Below are 21979 nucleotides of genomic sequence, written 5' to 3' on the forward strand. Positions count from 1 at the left end.
AGTGGCTCAATGCTCTCGGTCTCTTTTGTCTTCCACAGTTTTCCGTTGTATATCAAAGGTAGGGATAAGATGCACTTCAATTACGCGGTGTACTTATTGAACAGAAATATCGTGCAAGTCCGGACAGCCGTGCGACTCTCCACGCAAGACTTAAGGGCGACTCTTCCAAACCTGAAGGACTTACTCGAACAAAAGTGGGGTGTGAGAAGGTACGGTAAAATAATAATAAGTAATATTTATATAGCGCATAATCAGCAAAGCTGCTCAAAGCGCTTTACAAATGTAAAACCTAAAAACAAATAGTAACAAAAACCAAAATATTAAATATAGAGAACCAATAAGGCAAAAAAATGTAAAAGCCAAAAGCAACAATTTAAAAAACACCTGTATTAAACGATACTAAAACTTAAAAATAAAAAGCCCAAAACGCATATAGTCCAAAACAAATTCAGAAGTATGTAAATAGTAAAATAGATTAAATCATAAATATAAATAAGTATGAGAAACTATAGTACAGTAAGACAATTATTGTAAAAGCCTAAACCAGATAAAAGCATAAAATAGAATTTTCAAATAAAAAAAACTTATTAGAATGGGATGGTTTTTTGTGTAAGAAGTGGGGTATAAACACTGGGCGATTACTAATGTGCCTAGCAGCATAATTTTTTTTGGGTCATGTTTAATAATTAGAGGCCTGCCTGTCATATTTGTACGAGCAGAATCTTCAAAGTTTTATCTTGGAAGAAGATCCTGCAAGGATGAAAATGTCAGACCGTTTTATATATCTTTATGGTCACCTGGATTTTGGCAGGGAATACTATCACAGTTTGTTAACCTGTTTTTGTCTCTGTTATCATTTATTCAAATGATACCATAATGAATACAGAGTCTGAAGGATAATGAACCAAGAATAAATATGAAAGATTGAGTTTAATCCTTTTATCTTTGCAGGATGTCAGAACCTTCATTGACTAACTCTCCAGTCACCGGTAAAGCCACAAGTAGTAATCACACCATGGATGTTCCTTCACCCACTCCAACTAGGCCTTTACCCTCTAATCCACCCCAGTATACAGAAACTCAAGTTGATCCTAGCTTTCCCAGGAGTCCACCGCCTCCCTACGAAGCAAATTTCACCCAGCAGCAAGTGTCGCGTTCGATCGCCGGCGATCCGTTGTCCGTTAGCACCGTGGTGGTCGAAGCCTCCACACCCGAGGGAGCTAGTAATGCTCAAAGAGAATTCACAAGCCTTAATAATACAGAAGAAGAAGAGGTCAAAGGTCACAAAGGGAGGACCGAACCAGATATCGGTGACGCGGACACCACCGAGCCGGTGTCGGGTGCTAACGGTGGTTACGAGAGGGGAGCGTCTGAAAGTGCAATCGAAAACAATGATAGGGATGGTGACGCAAATGGTTACCATAGCGACAGGGACAAGCAGAATAGCACAAAAGCAATTGAGAATGAAACTATACCAGGTGATAGCGAGGGCGCCCCTACATCCCTCGCTATAAATCATATCGTAGAACCTGACGATTCAAGCCAGTCACATTCCCATCCAAAGTCTTCTGTTCATGTCAGGAATGATGACACGATACACAAAGGCGGAAGTCATCCTCTGGAAGATGAACCGTACCGCGAAAACTTCCACGAGGAAGGGCTAAACATTTCCGAAGCAGCTTTAAACGATGCAGGATTTTCTCAGTTCACCGATGACATTAACTCCCGGACAGAAGCCCTCTCAAATAGAGGAAGATTTAGTAGTTTCAATAAGACTCAGAGTAATGTAACAAGCTAAGAATATAATATCCTAGTTAAATTATACACCAGTTTGAATTGGCTCTCTTCACAGTGTGTACAAATCTTGCCAAGTGTTGTCGACAGGTACGAACGACTCTAGTAAGACTTGGGTTTTATTCACAGAAAAATAGATTTTGGACATTTTTCATGAATTTTTTTAAATCTTTTTTTACTGCAAATTTTCACAAGATTTAATGACAGGGTTTTTAGCAATGATGTTGTCATGATTGAATATACTTAATTTGCTATTAATTACCAAAAAAAAATTTGCTCTTTATTACCAATATCAGAAAATTTTTATTCCCATTGTTTTCAAGTTCTTAACCTAACGGATGCTTGGAAAAGCTACAGTAAATTTGTCAAATTTGAAAAATTGCAGATAATCAGTTTTTGTTTTAATTCTATTTTTTTTTTTTTTTTTTTTTGGTGGAAGTTTCAAATTACGGGAGTGAAAAGAGAAGTCTTAGAATAAAGGGTCATACAGGGCATAATTTATCCGGTATTGCATAGTAAAGTTAGCAAATTGCTATTTAAAGGCATTGAAGACTCGCCCCAAACCGCGTGCCGCGCTCTGAAAAAGTTAACTTTCCGTTGCTTGCAAATGAAGTTTCTTTCTTGTCGCTACAAAATGCAGACAGTAATGAAACGTGATACCTTGTTATCTTTTATCTAGACCTGAGATGTCCCACGCTGCTATGTACACTGTGTTGTGGGTATTGACCGTAGCTGTATGTATTGACTGTACACTAGTGTCTAATTACTGACGGTAGCAAGCTGCGTGTGTATTTTTGGGGATCGATGGTGGTGTCTAACACTTCTGTTACACCTCATTCGAAACTAGGTCAGATTACCGGCATGAGACGTTTCTTTGTGCGCGAGTCTTCACACCCTTTAAGTTCAAGTATGTGTAGCAGCTTTTGTACACAGGAACCATAGTATACTTGAAGAGATAAAATGCAGAACCTTCAAAACTATGACACTAAATTATTCCTTGCCTTATAAAATAAGTAAACAATATTATTAAATTCAGTTTTTTTTGTACAATCCATTTTGAGCTGGAATGGTTGTTTTCGTGTAGCCCAAATAATGTTATCTTCGTAAGAAATTTTGCAGTTGATGAGCGAAATTTCAGAAAGATGAAATGGAAGATGATGTGTGTTTGAAATGTTGCTGTTTGTCTTAGAATTGTGTAGGACTGGAGCTGGGACAAGCAAAACCTCACAGACTGCAAGCAAAAAGTGGGAAAGGTGGCAGTGATTTGAGAAAAGGCCTCTGGCAATGATCATGTGCAAACAACCCAAGTCTTGAATTTGTATCATTTTATTTTCTGGTTTTAAATTAATTAATGTACCAAATTTTAATGTTATTTATTGACATATATAGTTGTTTTTTTTTGTCCTGATAATGGATTGTGTGTTGATTTCAATGTTAGGAAAACGTCAAAGAGATTTTGAGAAACCCGGCGTTAGTTTCTTTTTAACGAGGTCGGTGCTGAGAAGAAAGATTGGAACCTTTGTTTTATCACCTTCGGGTGGAATCCTTGGTATTCACTTTCAATGATTCTAGAAGTTGAAGTAATTGTTTCTTCAAATGGTCATGTTTCTCACGACACCTCTCCCAAACAGAATTCTACTGTTACAGAAGTTATTACAGGAAAATACCTTTGTGCAACAGATAACTGACAGGGAATTGACAATCAATCATGATACAGGATAAGGGTTTTGTGGCTAAAATAGGATTTCAGCTAGCTGGCTCGGGGAATGTCAAAATAAAACCTTGGTTAAAATTCTGTTATAAAAATCTGTTATTACTGTATGCACACTATGGGTAAGGTTTTCCTTGCAGTTGACAATGTGTCCAGTTACAAAGAAGTCACTTCGTTTTAAGCTTTTGTCGTAAAAATTGATCAGTTAAATGCCATCAAATGTGCCCCCCCCCCTAAAAAAAAAAAGTCACTTTGTACCTTGATTCAGAGTTTCATTAGTACAGTGAATATTGAGGGGGCAGAGGAGAAAAGGGAGGATTGTGGAATTTATCACTCTGCTGGTTTGCATGTTAGATAAACCGATGTTTCATCTTGATTTGTCATTATTTATTAATATGTGATAATTGTAACTTCAAGATGATACGTACAATGTTTTGCGTCAACAAAATGTGTTCATGTTGTTATGTTGACAAGTTTGGTCTTTCATTTTAAAAATCATGGTCTTTGGAATTAATTACGATGATAAGTTGGACAATGACATTCCTTATAGAATAGAATCCCTGGTGTGTTGTTCGACACAGGCTCCTGTGTTTGAATAGAACAAATGACATCTGAAGTTTAGTCTGTAGAGTCTCATATCAGAAATCTGCATTTTGAGTTGGCTTTGTAACGTTTTATCATTTTTACCAACCTATGTTATATTCACACGTAACCAGAGTCTAACTAAGATATCAGTGTTATTTATGACCATTTGTAAGCGCCTGTTAAGTTAGTAACAGTTAAATGTTTTATTTCATTTATGGTAAACCTCTCAAGTTTCATCTTTCCTAGTGAGATTTCAGTGGAGCAAATTAGATCTGGATTTTGATCAGATACCTTATCAAGCAACAGCAGGGTTGGTGAATTAATATTGCCATGGCAATCGGACAGTGTAGAAATCGTTTACCCACTGATACTGTTCTGACAAACAACAATGAAGCTCATTGTGAGAAGTATTGATTTCTGTTGAAACTACGTTTAATGAAAACCAAAAACAAAAGCAGTTGGAAGACGAAAGCATAGGGGGTGAAAGGGAAAGTTTGTAAAGGCATCCAAGTTTTTATTTCAGTTTCAAATCGATCAGAGAATTTTTCCTTCTTGCTTAAGTAATTTGAAAAGTTGTCAATATTAAGCTAATAACTGTTAAGTTAATCATCATGCCCAACTTTGCACCATATCCTTACCTACTCGAGGAAATACCTTTTTGTAATCAAACTGTTGGAATTTTTTCTCACAAAATCTGATCTACAAATCCACCATCTTATTTCCTATGCCCTATATCACCTACACATAAGCACAAAGCCACCCAGAGACCATGTTCTCAGTTTACTAACAACTAGTCTGTGGTTAAGCGGAATTTACTCATCTTACAGTTAGTATTTCCTTAAGTTTATAGATCATTTGGATATATCTAGTTCATAATAATATGTTCATTCCATTTATGTGGATTTTGAAATAACTCAAATGATTGCACTGTATTGAGTGTGTTGTATTGTAGATTAGTTTCCCTCCTACTCTGGTTACAAACGATAGTTACATACTATTATATACCAGAGAGTATGTACATTTGAAATTAAACTATTTTGAACGTAAGTTTTAAAAGAAGATTATTGCAATGATTAAAACATGGCAGTAGGACGACAGTGTTAACTTTTCTTTTTTATTGTTCATTTTTAGTAGGTTGGAAGCATGGGCAACAATTTTGATTACGATGATAACCATAACCTTTGCATCATGATGGCTATGTGTGTATGTGCATTTGTTACGCTCAGCTTGTAAACACAATAGCTGAAGAGAAGGTTGGACGAATTTGATATGTGGTGTGTAGAAGTACCACATTGAGTACAAGATGCCTATTGTTTCTTGGGGAGGTCAAAGGTCATTTGGGGTCACCAGGGGTCAAATTGTGAAAACCTTGTAAAAACGATATCTCAAGAAGGGAAGCTAGGGCAGATCTCATACTTAATATATATACAAACCACATTGATTACAAGAAGCCTATAGTTTTTGGTGGAGGTCAATGGTCAGTTGGGGTCACCAGGGGTCAAATTATGAATACGTTGTCAACACGATATCGCAACAAGGGAAGCTTGGGCAGATCTCATATTTAATATGTTTATGTACCACATTGAGTACAAGGAGCCTATCATTTTGGTGGAGGTCAATGGTCAAATTGGGAAGCTTGGACAGATCTCATTTTGTTTGTTTATGAACCGTAGCAAATTTAAGGAGCCTATTTAATATTGCTTTATGGGGGGATCAAAGGTCTTTTGAAGTCAACAGTCAAATTGTGAAAGCCTTGTAAACATGAAAAAACATGAAGGGAACCTTGTACAGATCTAATATTTGGTTTGTAGATGTATCATATCAAATTTAAGGAGCCTATTATTGCTTTTGGTGGAGGTCAAAGGTCATTTGAAGTCAACACACACCAAATATGTACTTCACCCCCCTCTTACCTGTCTCTCTACACAAATACACCTTCCTAAACATAATATCGCAAAGGAAGCTTGGACAGATTGCATATTTGGTATGGAATTGTACATTGAGTACAAGAAGCCTAATGATGTGGGTGGAGGTCAATGGTCACCAGGAGTCAAATTGTGAATACCATGTTTTACACAATATTACAACAAGGACATGTCATATTTAGTATGTTGATATATCTATCACATTTAGTACAAGAAGCTTGTTGTTGAGGTCAATGGTCATTTCTGGACAGCCTGTGTCAATGTGAATTTATTGTTTGTCACATCACACTGCTTTTCACTGTATTACTAAGATCAAGTATGTTGTACACTCTCCCTACACATAACATCAGACTTTTTCAATATTACACATTTTCATTATTTGTCGGCAGAAAAAAAGAAGTGTATCAGGTTCAGTTGTAAGCACCCTCCAAAACCTGATGTAGGAATTGAATCTAAATTTTACCAGATAGTTTGAATATAATCATGGTCACATTGCAACCTAGATTGTTACCCAGAAAGATTTTCTGCTTGATCATAGGTAAATCTGGTCAACCATTCTTCCATCTGTTATTGTGAAATAAGGCACACGTTTCTTCCAGCACCATCCAGTACTTTCAAAACCATTAACATATGCAGTGTGTAATTGCTCAAATACATAGCAACTTTTGGACAGTTTGTTTTTGTTCAGTGCAAAATTCTACATATGAAAAATTGCAACAACAATTTTTATTATCCATTTTTTTTTAATATCCAAACAATCTTGTCACAATGTCTCTGTAAATTTAATAAAAAATATCAAAAATCTCAATTTATAGCTCTAAGAGGCTTCAGAATTATTTGTCAAATACTTTCACATGATTCAACACAAGCAGAAAGACAGCTTTTGAAAGAGTGGTTTGAGAATTAATTGTGGAATATAATGTTGGTTGTGGTTCCTGTGTAATACTTCAGTCTGACAAACGATCTTTCCAAGTCGTATTATACCATAATGCTCTACAAGCCTCAAATGATATTACTTGCATATGACATAAGTGCTGAACGGCAAAATTGGGTTACTGCTATCACTTAATGTACCCCAGATGTGACATCAATATTTTACTTGTTGTGGCAGCTCTTCTTGAGGAACAACCAGGTGCGTAGCCAGGAATTTGCCAAGGGGGGGGGGGGGGGGAAATGTAGAAAAATTATCAGAGCCGTAGATACGGCATTGCATACTATCTAAGCGTAGCGCCACCATGGTTGGCATAAGGAACAAGAAAATTCTGGCTGAAAATGCCTCCCAGATCGCTGGAAATGGCACTTCCCAGGCCTTGTAAGTTGCATCTTAGCATTTTCTCTTTTGAAATTACTAGCGATATCATAAAAACATCAAAAATTTTTTTTTTAAATATGCTCAAGGGGGGGGTGGCTGCCCCCTTTGCCCCCCCCTCTTGGCTACGCGCCTGGAAACAACATGGATATGAATAAACCACCATAAGCCAAACTTCAGTGGAATGGACATGCTATGGAAATAGAAAACCGCAGTTCAGTTGAACCTGTATCTCTCGGGTATATTAAGATTCTGCCTGGTATGATGGTTCCCTCCAAACATGAACTTGAGTTTCTGAGGCTGACAGCATACAGGACTCAAGAGGATGGAAGGAGATGGAGTGTACAGCTCCAGGGCCAGCTTTATCTGTCGTGGTTATAGACCCCTGGGGAGATAAAAACATCTCTTGTGGTTAATACATAGCCCTGGATATCGGGGAAAACAATGAATTATTGCCACGTGTTATTGCAGAAAGCTCATAACGCAGTCTCATTAAAAGACTATTAATGCAGGGCAAAGATGGTGGAGTGGGAAGTATAACTGGGTACCTCAGCCTTCTCCCTCCCCCCTCCCCAAAACTTTCCTCCCACCAACCCCCGCCCCCCCCCCCCCATTGTAATTAATAAACTTCCAGTAACTTTACCATTACCATATATCCAACAGCTGTAACATACTACCAGTTTAATCTTATGTCTGTATGACATGATACATGGGAAAGATTTCCATCTGGTGCCTAATTTGTCTGGAATTATTTACTTTCAGTGACTAGTGTTTTAAAGAAAGTCATTTAAATAAAAGATATCTAAACCATGACAGAAGAGTAATGAAATTAAACCAAATGATGTTCTCTGGCATATTTTAGCATGTGGATGTAGTTCAGTATTTTGTGCAGAGAAACCAAAAGTAAGATTGTCTACCAAATATATTCTGTCAGGATGTTACTTATTGTTTACCTCAATCAAATCCCAGAAATATATTTTGCCATCTTCTGAACCACTGATGACATGGGTGTCCTTCTCATTGAGACAGTTATCAATAACATATTGTGTATTCTGGTGACCTGTATATTCTCCTAACAGTTCCCCAGTATCTTTATCCAAGAGCCTCAGCTTCCCATCCAGGGATGAAACTAAAGTACACTGGCCATCTTTTGTGAAATTAATTGCCGTCACTGGTTCTGAATGGAAGAGAAGACATTAATTTAGAAATGAGAATATGGGAGTCATTTATAATCATAGGAGGCTGGGATCAGGTTGCAAAATCTAGTACAAAGAATCAATGTGATTTCAAAATATTTGGTAATGTCCATTAGCAAAAGTATGATCCCAGTTACATTAAATGTTGCACATACAGGACTTATCAGGACATGAGACCAGAAAGAGAGGAACCCCCTCCCCCCCCCATACAAATGTTGGGAATCACAAATGTAGCAGTGGATGAAGGGTAGGGCTGGGAAAAATCCTGTGTCCCAGAACACATTTAAGGGCAACTTATTTCCTATAAGGCTGTAGAAGGCTATCAAGGCTGTATCCTACAACTGGTGACTGATATGTTCACTTACGTCCTATGCAATCAGCAGTCATTTTCCCATTTCTGACATCATATCGCCTGATATACTTATCTACAGATCCAGTCAGGATTTCAGTGTCTGAGATTTGAATTGACGAAACACTGTCTTTGGCTTCATTTAAGGCTTGCACGGGTGCATTCTTTCTTGATCTGCAGTCCCAAGCATATACGCAAGCATCAATTGAACCTGTGAATGAAAGGTGACGGTACGGTCGATACACAGTTAACTTTGTAGATGTGTATACAGACGGATGAGATGATTAAAAATTTACAATCGTAACAAAGGGGGAAAAGGGCTTTGCAATACAACATGCAGAAGAGTAGTATATATCTTGATGGACTAGGCCACTCCCAGGGAGGGGAGAGGAAGGGGTGCTAAGAGAGAGGAATGAGCTGAAACAAAAGCAAGATGACAATGTTAGATGCTCCCTACATCCCGAAAGAAAATGGTCCTTGGAATATACATATTACAACTATACATTCATTCAAATTGCAAATTTCTACCTGAAAATATGACTGTTGATTCTTCATTAAAGCAAACACAATTGACCTTCCCTGCATGACCTCTGAATTTTCTTAAAATCTGTCCAGTTGCGACATCCCAGAGGATGATTTGTTTGTCCGCTCCACAGGAACAGAGGTGAGCATTGTCTACAGAACTCTTGGCATCGAAGACATCATAGCCATGACCGACGTACGTCTTCAGAGGTAGACCGTTATGAGGGTTCCAAAGCTTGACAGATTTATCACTACCGCAGGTCATACAATAATTACCATCAGCATTGAAACGTACAGCTCTCACAGCCCTCTGTTTGCAATCCAATGTTTGCGTCACTTTAGTAGGTAAGGAAGCCATCGTAAAGAATACCTATTGCTTTCTATAACGAAGTCATGACAGTTTTAAAATGCTAGGCAAGCTGCTAATTACTTATTTTTGGTACCTTCAATTGTCTCTCAATGCATATCTTGGGATGACAGATCACTATATATTGTCAATGTTGCTCATATGAATAAATTAATTGAACTCAAAATGAATAAAGTAACTAAACATTTCAAAGTTGGAAAAGAAATTTGGGGGATAGCTTCCAAACCCACATTGGCTTCACTTGTTAATTCTCCAAAATTCAAGTCAACAGTAATTAACTATTGTATCAAAACTTTATCAAGAGAACTTGCAGACCTGAAATGTGAAACAGAAAATAGAAATAATAATTATTGAGGCAAACTTCCAGTCTAATTCTGCTGAGTAACTGAGTATATCCAAACTGACTCAACTTTTCAAAGTATGACAACCAATCATTGAGAATCTTTTCCACTAGTACACCAGACTTAAGTTAAGAACTAATTTCACTCTGCTTTTCCATCATTTGACCTAGGTCTAACTTAGGCCTAGGCCAGTTTTGTCATATTTAACTGGAATGGTCAAGTTGGAAGATATTCGCTTATTTCTGCCATTGAATTACAATGATATATACAATTGTTAATACATAGTTAGCAATCAGGCAGCTGGACCAGGAGTAAATGTAACATGACAGCACTTTTTATCGTCAGAATGGTAAACGTACTTAGCAAATCGATACAGACAAGTCTAGCCTTGGGTACAGTTGATATTTTTGAGGTTAGCCTAGTACCAGTAGTAGTGTAGTAAAGGTTATCAAGAAGTTTATAAGGCTACGTTATGTTACTGTAACATTGAGCTAGGCCCAAAAATATAAACGGATTCCAGTTCAGACAATGTATTTAGCCCAGAATGCAGCTTGTGTTGGCCTACCAAGACTACAACTCGATGTCCAAAGATGATGGTACCATTCCTTATCGCTAACGCTTAGTAGTGAAACATCAGAAATCGCCGTCGGTGTTAAGTTAAACCTTCAAGTAAGAGCGTTACAATTGTTACTATGTTAGGTTAGCAGTACGTTCAATGTGTTTTCTTAGCCTAGATCGTTAAATAGATAATAAGGTAGCAGACGACGCACTGACCGAGAAAGACAGTCAGAGTCTACCCTATACATTTACACGTGCATCATTATTTCTCGTTTTCCTTTACCGCTCTGAACCATTTATAATTATCAATTTCTATATGTGCTGAACACGATAGGACTCTCAATCATGTTTCAGTTGGAGCGCGACATTGGATGTGAGTTGAATGACAACTGGCCATGGCACATGTACTCAGTGTAAACTCTGGTAGAATCTCAGCAGCAGAGGTCATGTATGGATCAGAGGTTTCAGTACCATCTGGGGCATAGGTCAGAGTTCACCTAGAAGTTAGAACGTTAAAATCCCCGAAGCTCGTGTTGATGCAAAGAGGTACATTCCTCTTATTTTTGTTAACGGCGGACAACACAGCACTAGAAGTAGGCCCTCAACACTAGTAGTAGTACCAGCAGTACCAATTGTTAGGCCAAGTTAGGTATCCTAAACACTCCATCTAAACAGTTATGACCGAGCCTAACTTAAACTTTTGCAACGTTCAGCTGTGGCGAGGTAATTCGTATGCTATGGAGTATGACGCTTCCACTAAACAAAATTGTGTCAAATGAGGAGGTGGTTGTGGTCCAGGAAGGTACCAATAATGTGCAGATGTGGAGTCACTCGATATAATTCAGTCAAGGTATCACGAATTGTTGTGTCGCCTAGCATCCACTTGTGCTGAAGTTCTCATCTGTGATCTATTGCCTAGATTTGACATCAAGGTTCAGTCACATAAGTTGGTAAGTTTGAATGGTTTCTTGAGTAGACTGTGTTCTGACTTCTCCTTCATATTTGTTGACATGTGGTCATGTTTCCAGGGTAGAAGGGATTTGTTTTCCAGGGATGGGTTGCACTTAGCTAATGCTGGGGCCTCGTTGTATGGTAGGATGGTGAATTACTCTGTTGAACAGCTATGTTTAAACTTAATTGAGGGGGGGGGGGGGCAATGAGGTCAGACATAAATTTTGATCAGGATTATGTTTCTAATTCTAGTGGAGGTGCCTATAGGCATTTTGAAGGAAAGTGATAGTAATAGTTCAAACATTATCAGGAGGCATGCTAATTAAGGTACAGAGTTTCTGGGATAAGCTCAAGATTGAAAAAAAAATTAAAATGTGAATAACATCCTAATTTATTGAAAGCTGGTCACTTCGCCCAACAACCTTTTCACCCAACTGCCATTTCGACCAACCTTACCATTTCGCCCAACGTAAAATTTCCAATAGTCTCATTCATGTATCAATCCAAGTCATCTCTAACCATACACTTGTGTTTATTTCCTTTGTTATCTTTTAGAAACCAAATCAGGCCATGTACAGGACAATCAACGAAATAGTGGATCAAAGCACACAGTAATTCTCTCTACCACATTACAGTTGTTAGAGCCAACACTGGTGAAACAGGGTAGCAAGAGAGCCGTGTGATCGTTGAATTTTAATACCAGACAGGGATCTGAACTCGGCATCAACATCTAATAACAAGGCCTTAAAAACTCAGTGAACCCTTACCTCTCCACCAGCCTTATCAGAACATACATCGGATGGTGACAACTTAGAACTTAGAGTGACAGATTATCCAAGGTATGTTCACAAACAGTTAATTTAGGCCAATAGGAGGTGTTGTCAGACAGTCTAAATCTGACTTTGCAGAACTGATGCATGTGTAGTGATTTCATCATTTCTCTAGGAAATTCTATTTGTTCTAAATTTTGGAAACAGCGCCGCCATAATTTGTTCAACTTTGGAATTTCAGTCATTGTCGTTTTTTACTAAATACCTCATTTGTCATTTCTCTCGGGGCAAATGGACATTAGCGATTAACCCCTGACCCCGGGTTGTGTGACTCAACCGTTAGGAACGAGTCTTTATAGCCAAAAAGAGGAGTTTTTTCCCACGATGACATTCTCATATCGAATTTACGCTCGACAACAAGTGTTTTTCATTTATTGCATCTACGATCATTTTATATTGGATGTCCCGCTATTAATTCATATTAATTAGTCCGGGATTTATCATTTATGCATCAGTGCACGTATATTGGAATTCTTCGAATGACCCCCACATTTGGTTCGCCCAAGTGGAAGCCCAATTTACAACGAGAGGGGTCAGAGACGACAAAACCAAATATTCTTATGTCATCGCTTCGTTGCAGCCGGAGGTAGCGCAAGAGGTGCGCGACATACTCCTCCATCCCCCATCAGCCAACCCATACGAATCGCTCAAGAAGGAGCTCATCAAACGCACAACTGCGTCCGAGCAGAAGCGGCTCCATCAGTTGTTGACGGCCGAAGAGTTGGGCGACAAGAAGCCATCCCAACTGCTCCGCCGAATGAGGCAGCTGCTTGCTTCCAACACCGTCGACGCCAATATTTTGAGGCAGCTTTTCGTACAGAGACTGCCATCAAATGTACAACTCGTCCTCGCCACAACCAGCGACAAAACCAACATCGAGGAATTGGCAACTCTCGCGGACAAAATAATGGAAGTGGTAATCCCACACCCGATTGCAACAGTGGCAGCGGTACAAAACTCAACAGCGCCCGCTCTGAGCAATGGAATCGCTACACTTCAACGACAAATCGACGAACTAACGAAGCAGGTGGCGTCGCTGACGAAACAACAACGAGACCAAAGTCTTGGTCGTTCGAAGTCGCGATCCAAGTCAAATAACAGCCGCAAGTCCCGTGACAGTACACCAACCGGAGGTATTTGCTGGTACCACCACACCTTTGGTGAAGATGCCAATCATTGCCGACTGCCGTGCACCCACAAAGGAGCTACTAAAGCGGAAAACTCCATGGCCAGCGACTAGTAGCGACGGGTCTTGCTGGCCAAGGGGAAAGTCGCCTGTTTTATGTCACTGACAGAGACAACGGCACACGCTTCCTCATTGACACTTGGGGTCGAGGTAAGTGTCCTACCCGAAAGGTGAGTTTATTTTGTATTAATTCCACCAAACATGCATAGTAAAACTGCAATAGGACATATCACCGTATGTAGGATTGCATTTATAGATCTAGTCATAAAAGCATCTTATTTGAGTGAAGTCTATTAGTTAAGATTGATGACTTATCTGACAAAGAGAGCTGGCCATAGAGACATATAATTTGAACGAGCTCTTGCCATGACCCGATCCTTGACATTCACTGAAATATAGTTATCCATTGGGAATTGGTTCGAAGAACGTTCTGTGTTAACATTGTATCATCATTCCAGTCGACAACAACTACTATATGTTCACCTTTTCATGGTACCCCCCAGACAGTGAAAATGGTGGAGAATTCTATCATGATCCTTATTTTTCCTCCCTTATTTTGCTCCAAGAAAAGCTGTGTTAATTTTGATAGGATGACCTTTCTATACTTCATCAGATATTCTTGCAGTTATATATATCCCTGGAAGGTTCTACTGTGTAGAGTTGGGGGAAGGGAAGGGGGGTGGTGGAGGGGATTAGATATGCAGTATAAACTACACTGTCTCCCATAATTGGATCAATGTACCAAGAACAAGTTACACCATTTTGATGTCTGGCATGCTGGAAATTAATTGGTCATTGTTTAAAGGACGAAGTATGTGATATTCCATGTTGTACTAATCTGCCTGCTTCGTGTGTTGAACGGATCCTTGTATTATTCAACATTCAGAAATTTAGGCGGAATTGTAAATTTCCTTTGTCAGAAATCAATCCATGCATCTTTTCAGGGCTTTTTTTTGGGGGGGGGGGGGATTGAGCCCTTCTAGTTAAAGAGATCCTTTTTGTACATCATTCAGCAAACTTTATGGAAACTCTATTACTTTTCATTTTTGTTCTATTTTTAATATCTTTTAGGAGTAGCTAAGAAAACTGACAAAGTTGGTGGAGTGGTGCTCAGAGGACTCTCGTTGGATACAAATTATCAGTAAACCACCTTTACTGGGCAGCTGCATCAACACCAGCTGACAATGGAGAGGAACTTTGCAGTAAAGTGGCTTTTCTGTTACCAACTACATCCAGAGCAAGCATACCCATGATTCCACCAATCTCCTAGAGGTGTTTACATGAGGACATTAGTCACATTACTACTGGAAAGAGAACCAAATAGCTTAAACCAAGTGAGTCCTCTGTTGAGTGTTTCATTTGTCTTTAGTAGCATTGCACAATACGCTGAGTCATTCTGCGAGTCAAGTCCTGTGAGTTGATGAAGTACAAGGCTACTTTGTGATTAATAACATGTGATTACTAGAAAGTCACAGTCTTTGCTACCGTTTGGAAAGGCTAAAAAAAAAAAAAGGTAATGTGTTATGTTTGAACAATAAATTGTTCAGAAGAAAAAACACTCTTTACCATTAAAGTTCAAGTTACAGTAAATGGCATGCAAACCAACAAATGCATGCATGAATTTGTTTTATAACTAAACCTGGACATTGTAATTGGCTGGAAGTAGAATGGGTGGTGGGGCAGGTTATAGCAAAATTTTGTTATTTTAATATTTTCCAAATATGAGAAATGTAGATGAGTGGGAGATACGCAGAAAATGCTTTTTCTACATTTTTAATTCATTACTTAAAAATTCATGGTTGTAAGTCCAAGCTGAAAACAACTCCAATTTTGAGACCCATCTGGGAGTGACTTTAGATTTTCTCAGGACTACATGCTATAATACTCCACTTAGAAAGGAGGATAGGCTACCTAGAAAAGTAATCTGGTACATTAGTCCACCAAAGTGACACCAGATGTGGATTTGGGGAAGGGGGGGGGGGGGTGAAGGGGATTTGATATGTCTCAAGAATGGGAGAATCTTAAAGGAATTTCATGTTAATTATGTGGATGTCCCAATTGAGTAGATGAAACCTATTGTTTTTATTGGCTATCAAAGGTCATATTTGGTACATTGATACACCATACTAAGGAGATGGACCCGATTGATGTCATCGAGGCTAAAGGTCATCATGAAAACCTCAGATGACCTCAGTCTGAAAAAGCTCATAAAGCGCTCTTTCAAGAAGGGAAACTTTGGGGTGGATGCCCAATCATGTATTGTTCATTGTGGAGGTTGCAACCTTGAAACCTTTCAAATATTATATCTGAGGCAGTTCAGTTGTATCTAATTCGCTGTATCTAGATAATATTGCTATTGTGAACTCATTGTTTTTATTGAAGATTCAAGGTCAATTTAAGGTCAACAAATTTGTATTAACCACAAAAGAAGGAAACTCGGCTGTATCTCATCAAGCGAAGGTTAAGTAATTAATGGGCAAGTACATGTGATTCATGAATTTAAATTTGATTATCAATATTTCACTGCCCTTACATTCTTATCATTATCATGAATTAAAAAGCAAAACAGAAAATTGGCTGCCCATACTTCACAATCTCAAATGAAAGTTGACTTATTAGCTAATGAACTTGAGTGTTTTACAATTTGAGTTTGGAATAGGGTAATAATAGTTGACCCGAATTTTACTCAGAATTAAAGCTAATTTGAAATAGACACAGCCTACATGATGATCCACGGATGTTTGAACTGACATATCACGAAAACTGATAACAATACTAATAATGTTATCTATACTGATAGTAGCTTTGTTTGATGCTTGGCAACAAAATTATTTATAAAAAAAAAAAAAAAAAAAAATTAAGTCTGTGCCTTAGATTATCCTTCATCAATTTTTTTATTGTTTCATTTCATCTTTCTCTCTTTTTTTAAAGCAGCTTCAGCTGCAGAGTCAGAAACCAAGAGGCATTTTGAGCTGTCAGGATTAGGAACTGGAGAGCTGGTTGAGATGAAGAAACCACAGGTTATTTCGATGACAGGAGTAGTCTCCATCAACCTCTGAGATGTGCAGAGATGTAGAAATGAGAAGATGGTTGAGATGAAGAAACCTGTTGTAGGTTTAATATAAAGTTAATATAGGTGGTGTCTATTATCATGGTTTGGATAAGGTCTAGAATATAAGTCTGAACTTAAATAAATGAGTGCAGATCCAATAAATGGAAGTAGTTATGGAAACAAATGATGTATTTTGGATGATCAATTTAGTTTTGGATTCTTTTTGGAGTTGATTTTGATAATTACATTTGACCTTGTAGAATCGTTATGATAGACACCATCTCTAGAGGATGTTTGAAAAGAATATTTCAGAGTACTTCCATTTTTTGTAAATTACACGAAACATACACATCAACACTACAGCTAAGCATTGTGTACCTGTTTTACAAGTTGAAGAAAACCATTACTTTGGCACTTTTTTGGCAACATGGTTATCACAACATAAATTGTGTTTGTCTGGACAGTTCTAAGTTGTTGCAAAACCCTCTTTAACTTGCCTCATTTTCCAGGGCAGGGGGGTAGTCACTTTTATTATCTTTCAACCTGTAAATCAGATGTGCATATGCTTTGATGTAGTGTTATTTTGTTTTACAGCCTTATCTTCTGTAAATAAGTAAGAACTCTGAACTATTCAGTTATATTATTTTAATATTTTAGATGCTACCAAATATGCAAAAAGTTGCTATTTCTTTGTATATTTGGAGTGAAAAACTGAATCCTGCTTGTCAAACAATTTATAAGAAATGCAATTACTAAAAATGATGGGAAATAGTAAGCTTTCTTATCTTACAAATATGTTGTAACTAAATATTGACACTTTTAATAATGCAAGTTTCTTCTTTCAAACATGTACAGGAAGTTGATAATGTGAGAGCAGATGAGGTAATATCTTTCAAATGAAGGAGCATCACAAACTGTCTAATTAGAGGGGCTTCACAATCTCTATTATTTGAAGGGGCATCACCAAACACTTATTTGAAAGGGCAGGGGCTTTCAAAGGTCCATATTTGGGGACAAAATAAAAGATATTACAAATTTGAAGTCATTTTCATCATGAGAATTTTTTTTCTTTGTAATAACTGTAGAAGCAAACTTAATTGCAGGTTTGAAAATCTCAAACTTTAGCTTTCTTGTGATGCAATTCTGTGATGTTACCTTTTTGCTCCTATTTCGTGCACCTCATTAATACCTTTGAAAAACACTGAAGTGACAAACCCTTCCCACCACCACCATCCTTACCCCCCCCCCCCAAACATGGTGGTGGGGAAATTTGGGGTTGGTGTTTTTGAAGTGAAGGCATTTTTCACATATCAGTGTGTGTAAAGTAGAGAAAAGATATCTTCTTGCTCAATTGAGCATATGTTGATGTAAAAGGGCATCTTTTCTTTTTGGTCCAGTCTGAGCTGGGATTGAACCAGGGATCTTGTGCTGGAAAACAAAATTTTGACCACAACACCATAGGGGAAGAGAATATTTTTTCTGTTTTAAGAAATACTAAAAGATCCAAATGTTTGGACTTGGAATTTTTTCAGCAAAAGATATTCGAAATTTACTTTCTTAGTGTAGTCATATGAGAAACTCTTGGGAGGAGGGAAAAGGGGAGAGAGAAGTGAGGGGAGGAAGGGAGAAAATCCAGGTAGCAGTGCTTTTCCATTTCATCCTCCAGGGCTTGAACCGGTGATCGGGGGATTGGCAGGTTTCAAGGCTTCCTCTTCACCATTTTAGTTCCCAATAGGTTTGCATTTGATTTTCCTTCTATAGTTCCCTATCTGTAGAAAGAAGAGAAAAGTAAAAGTCACAACTGGGGATTGAACTCATAAGCATGAATCATTTCAAGAACTCCAGTCCACTAACCACTGTGCCACAGGATCTTCTTGGAAGTTAATGGTTGTTCTTATATTTCAAGCTAAGAATGAAAGAAAAAAGAAAGAAAAATGGTAATGCTGCTAAAAGACTGTTCGCTAGGATAATCGTCCAACTCCTAGACACCTAACTACAACTGACTTTGTTGCTTATAACCGCAGGTCACCTATATTTGAATAATATGCTACAAACAATTTGAGTTCATGGCAGCCTTTTAGTGCCAGACTTACAGGCATTACCAGATTGGCATAAGGAATATATTTGTCAAGTTTGTTTCATAATTAGGAACCCTTCTTTACTCTCACAGTTCGACAGAAGACTTATTTGCAGTTAGTAGATTCTACAGCTTAGAAAATGTTTTTCCTACTCCACCATTCTAATTTGGATTGGGCAAACCCTAAACAACCTCTCAAACTTAAATAGATACAATACTAGTTTAGAACTGTTATGGCTACCTATCAGTACTCTGAAATATGATGAAGGGATTGATTTTTTCCTTTAAAATTTCATCTTTGAACCTGAAAAATATTTGTGCTCTTAGTGACAAATTCTGTTTTTCTCTTTTGTTTTCATCAGGAAGTATTCTGGACAAGGAGAGCTGAAATTTCAAGCAATCTTTCAGCATCCTGGATGGTGTATTTAGCTATCGATTTATTAACATTTCTTCTGCATTTCTATTAAGTACATGTTTAATGATACAGTTTACATGGCTGGTATGTTTTAGCTATAGTATAGTTTGTTATTTCTACTTTGCTACAATGTGTTCAATGATACAGTTTACATGACTGGTATATTTAGCTATATTAAAGTTTGCTATTTCTACATTGCTACGTGTTTAATGATACAGTTTACATGGCTGGTATGTTTAGCTATATTAAAGTTTGTTATTTTTACATTGTAGCAATGTGTTTAATGATACATTTAACATGACTGTTATGTTTAGCTATATTAAAGTTTGTTATTTCTACATTGCTGCAATGTGCTTAATGATACAGTCTACATGACTGGTATGTTAAGCTTTATTAAAGTTTGTTATTTTTAAATTACTACAATGTGTTTAATGATACATTTTACATGACTGGTATGTTTAGCTATATTAAAGTTTGTTATTTTTACATTACTACAATGTGTTTAATTATACAGTTTACATGACTGGTATGTTTAGCTATATTAAAGTTTGTTTCTTCTACGTTGTTACAATGTGTTTCATGATACAGTTTACATGACTGGTATGTTTAGCTATATTAAAGTTTGTTATTTTTACATTGCTACAATGTGTTTTATGATACAGTTTACATGGCTGGTATGTTTAGCTTTATTAAAGTTTGTTATTTTTACATTACTACAGTGTGTTTAATGATACAGTTTACATGACTGGTTGTTGCTAGCTATATTAAAGTTTGTTATTTTTACATTGCTACGATGTGTTTAATGATACATTTTACATGACTGTTAGGGAAAGGGTATTTAGGGACAGAACCAACCCACTAGATCAATGGACAGACGGACAGATGCATTTTAAGTACCGGTTCAGTAGACTTGCGTGCATCAACATCATTGATATGAACTGCAAGAACTGCAACACGCAAGCAGGCGCAATCACGCACTACCACCATCGCTGCAGGTGTTCATTGCACTTCGGTTTTTTGGTTTAATTTGATGCAAGATTATGTCCAAGTAGCACAAAATGTACCATGCTTAGGTTATACACTTTGCATGACTGGTGTAGTTAGCTGGACATTACAATACAATTAGCCGAACCGATACGGAACAACCAGTCGAACATGCCTGTAATGGTTAATGGCTATGTAGATTTGTCATACAACTATTAGCATGCGAATGTTGCATTATGGGAAGATTGGAATTGATACTTACAGTAATCATGCATATTTGTGTTAATCATGACATGACTCCCAGCTATTTTGATTTTAAGCTTTTAGGTTTTGTATTTTGCAACTTAATAAAAACCGTTTAGTCATTGAAGTCTGTGAGTTTGTCTGGTTTAGAAGAAGGAAAGAGGTTTATATAACCCAACACATCTCCAACCCTTCCATATCCCATGTAACCACAGCCTGGTTCTCTCTTGAGAGATTGCATAACTTACCTCGAGGCTAAACTTGTATATTACAGTATATTACATAAACTAGTGCACAAACAAATAGAGATACTCAAAGAAAGGAATGATGAAACAATTTATTATATTCTCACTATAAATGGTGCATTAATTGTAAGTTTAATGAATTAAAAGAAGTGCCCAGATTTAAAAAATATGTTTGACCTGTTAAAGAGGAGGAGTGTGATCTTGGTATCCTGGAGAAAGTTGCATTCACTTTCTACATGCAGTTTTAGAGATAAAATTTGAAAATGGTGTGGTTTTTTGCCAAAACTGAAATTGAAGCAAGCCGTTGTGACGGTAAAGATGCACATTTCCAGAGAGTGTTTTGGGTTTGTTCTGATTTTTATTTTTTTTTTGGAAAATAGAAGGATCATAGCAAAAAATTATATTACTATTTAACAAACTTACATACCTTCAGTTAAAACTTCACTCATTCTAAGTTCAAAACAAGAGAGTGACAAATTAAGGAGACCATAATAATAGATTGCATTTACTTCTGCTACAAAATGTGCTAATTTCAGCTTTCAATTTGACCCATAATAAAAAACATCAACAATCTATAAATATTTTTCCAAGCTGCATAGTCAGTCAAAATAAGTTGACTAAATTCGTTGGAAGATCAGTAATATTTTAGGTGACTTATTTCTGTGATCAGAATGGAGTGATTATGCTGAGCATCCTTGAAAACAAACAGGAAAGTTCCTAGAACAGGGTGCAAGGAAGCCAAAGTGGTCCTCCCACCCTCTACCACCCCCCCACCCTCTGGTGTAGGGTAAAAACCCACAAGGCAAAGGAAATGGTACTGTAATCCACGAACTTCATGTAAACATTTATATATGGCAGAATTTCAGAATGGGAGAGAAAAGGCTGAATCGAGTACGGAGCTAGGGGTTGTGGGTTGTATACAACCCCCCCCCCCTTCCATCTCCCTTTAAACCTACAGAAATATGTTAAGTGGTTACAAGCACAACCTTGCCTGCAGACCCACTTGTAGACCTAATTTATAGTCTAAATATTCCCAAGAATGCGTAATTTAATACCTAAATTTAAGTTTTCTCTGGGAGAGGAACACCGTACATGAAATTCAGTTTGAACGATCTCGGGGCCACGCCCCACCCACCACTCCCCACCACCCCCCAACCCCCCGCTCATTTTTAAAGTCCTGGATCTGGCCATTGGATAAAGGCATAATAAAATTATGTCCCTCTCAAAGACAGCAGTACACCATATAAGGACACCTTGTCTTCACATCGTTTCGTAAAATGTATAGTTTTAGTTTAGTTTAGTTTAGTAGAAAAAATGATCAGGAGGGACACTTAAGTCC

At 37.6% G+C, this 21979-nt stretch overlaps 3 protein-coding genes across 4 annotated transcripts in view; 2 read left to right on the forward strand and 1 right to left on the reverse strand.

Moving 5' to 3' along the window:
* The window catches only part of LOC139974728 (UV radiation resistance-associated protein-like), a 19156-nt gene extending 13974 nt beyond the window's left edge, over positions 1-5182 (forward strand). Inside the window, exons 13-14 of the mRNA XM_071982099.1 lie at positions 39-209; positions 952-5182. Of these exons, the coding sequence (XP_071838200.1) occupies positions 39-209; positions 952-1798 (1018 nt within the window). The 3' untranslated portion in view covers positions 1799-5182. The remainder of the gene's footprint in view (positions 1-38; positions 210-951) is intronic.
* LOC139974729 (WD repeat domain-containing protein 83-like) lies at positions 2628-11591 on the reverse strand. Of its 2 annotated transcripts, none has more exons than XM_071982101.1 (5): positions 10874-11591; positions 9398-10073; positions 8886-9080; positions 8278-8501; positions 2628-7709 (listed from the first exon to the last, which is right to left on the reverse strand). In XM_071982101.1, the coding sequence occupies exons 2-5, from the start codon at positions 9747-9749 to the stop codon at positions 7569-7571; spliced, it is 912 nt and encodes a 303-aa protein (XP_071838202.1). In that variant the 5' UTR covers positions 9750-10073; positions 10874-11591; the 3' UTR covers positions 2628-7568. The 2 variants fall into 2 exon arrangements, with proteins under 2 accessions (XP_071838202.1, XP_071838201.1); XM_071982100.1 differs by lacking the exon at positions 10874-11591 and adding an exon at positions 10665-10848.
* Positions 11402-20543, forward strand: LOC139975439 (uncharacterized). Its single transcript, XM_071983429.1, has 6 exons — positions 11402-11459; positions 12387-12447; positions 12868-13794; positions 14696-14958; positions 16559-16734; positions 19116-20543. The coding sequence occupies exons 1-3, from the start codon at positions 11402-11404 to the stop codon at positions 13676-13678; spliced, it is 930 nt and encodes a 309-aa protein (XP_071839530.1). The 3' UTR covers positions 13679-13794; positions 14696-14958; positions 16559-16734; positions 19116-20543.
* Positions 20544-21979: the final 1436 nt, after the last annotated feature.

This window comes from Apostichopus japonicus, chromosome 10 (genome assembly GCF_037975245.1).
Source record: "Apostichopus japonicus isolate 1M-3 chromosome 10, ASM3797524v1, whole genome shotgun sequence".
In the NCBI taxonomy this organism is placed as follows: domain Eukaryota; kingdom Metazoa; phylum Echinodermata; class Holothuroidea; order Aspidochirotida; family Stichopodidae; genus Apostichopus; species Apostichopus japonicus.

Excerpts from the sequence above, each read along its gene's own strand:
- LOC139975439 (XM_071983429.1), top strand. The coding sequence starts at position 11,402 with ATGACGCTTCCACTAAACAAAATTGTGTCAAATGAGGAGGTGGTTGTG. Across the intron at positions 11,460-12,386 it reads GGTGGTTGTGGTCCAGGAAG|CCTTATCAGAACATACATCG; the intron begins GTACCAATAATG and ends CCTCTCCACCAG. Across the intron at positions 12,448-12,867 it reads AGAGTGACAGATTATCCAAG|TCCGGGATTTATCATTTATG; the intron begins GTATGTTCACAA and ends CATATTAATTAG.
- LOC139974729 (XM_071982101.1), bottom strand. The coding sequence starts at position 9,749 with ATGGCTTCCTTACCTACTAAAGTGACGCAAACATTGGATTGCAAACAG. Across the intron at positions 8,502-8,885 it reads GACTGCTGATTGCATAGGAC|AACCAGTGACGGCAATTAAT; the intron begins GTAAGTGAACAT and ends TCTTCCATTCAG. Across the intron at positions 7,710-8,277 it reads ATTTCTGGGATTTGATTGAG|GGGTCTATAACCACGACAGA; the intron begins GTAAACAATAAG and ends TTATCTCCCCAG.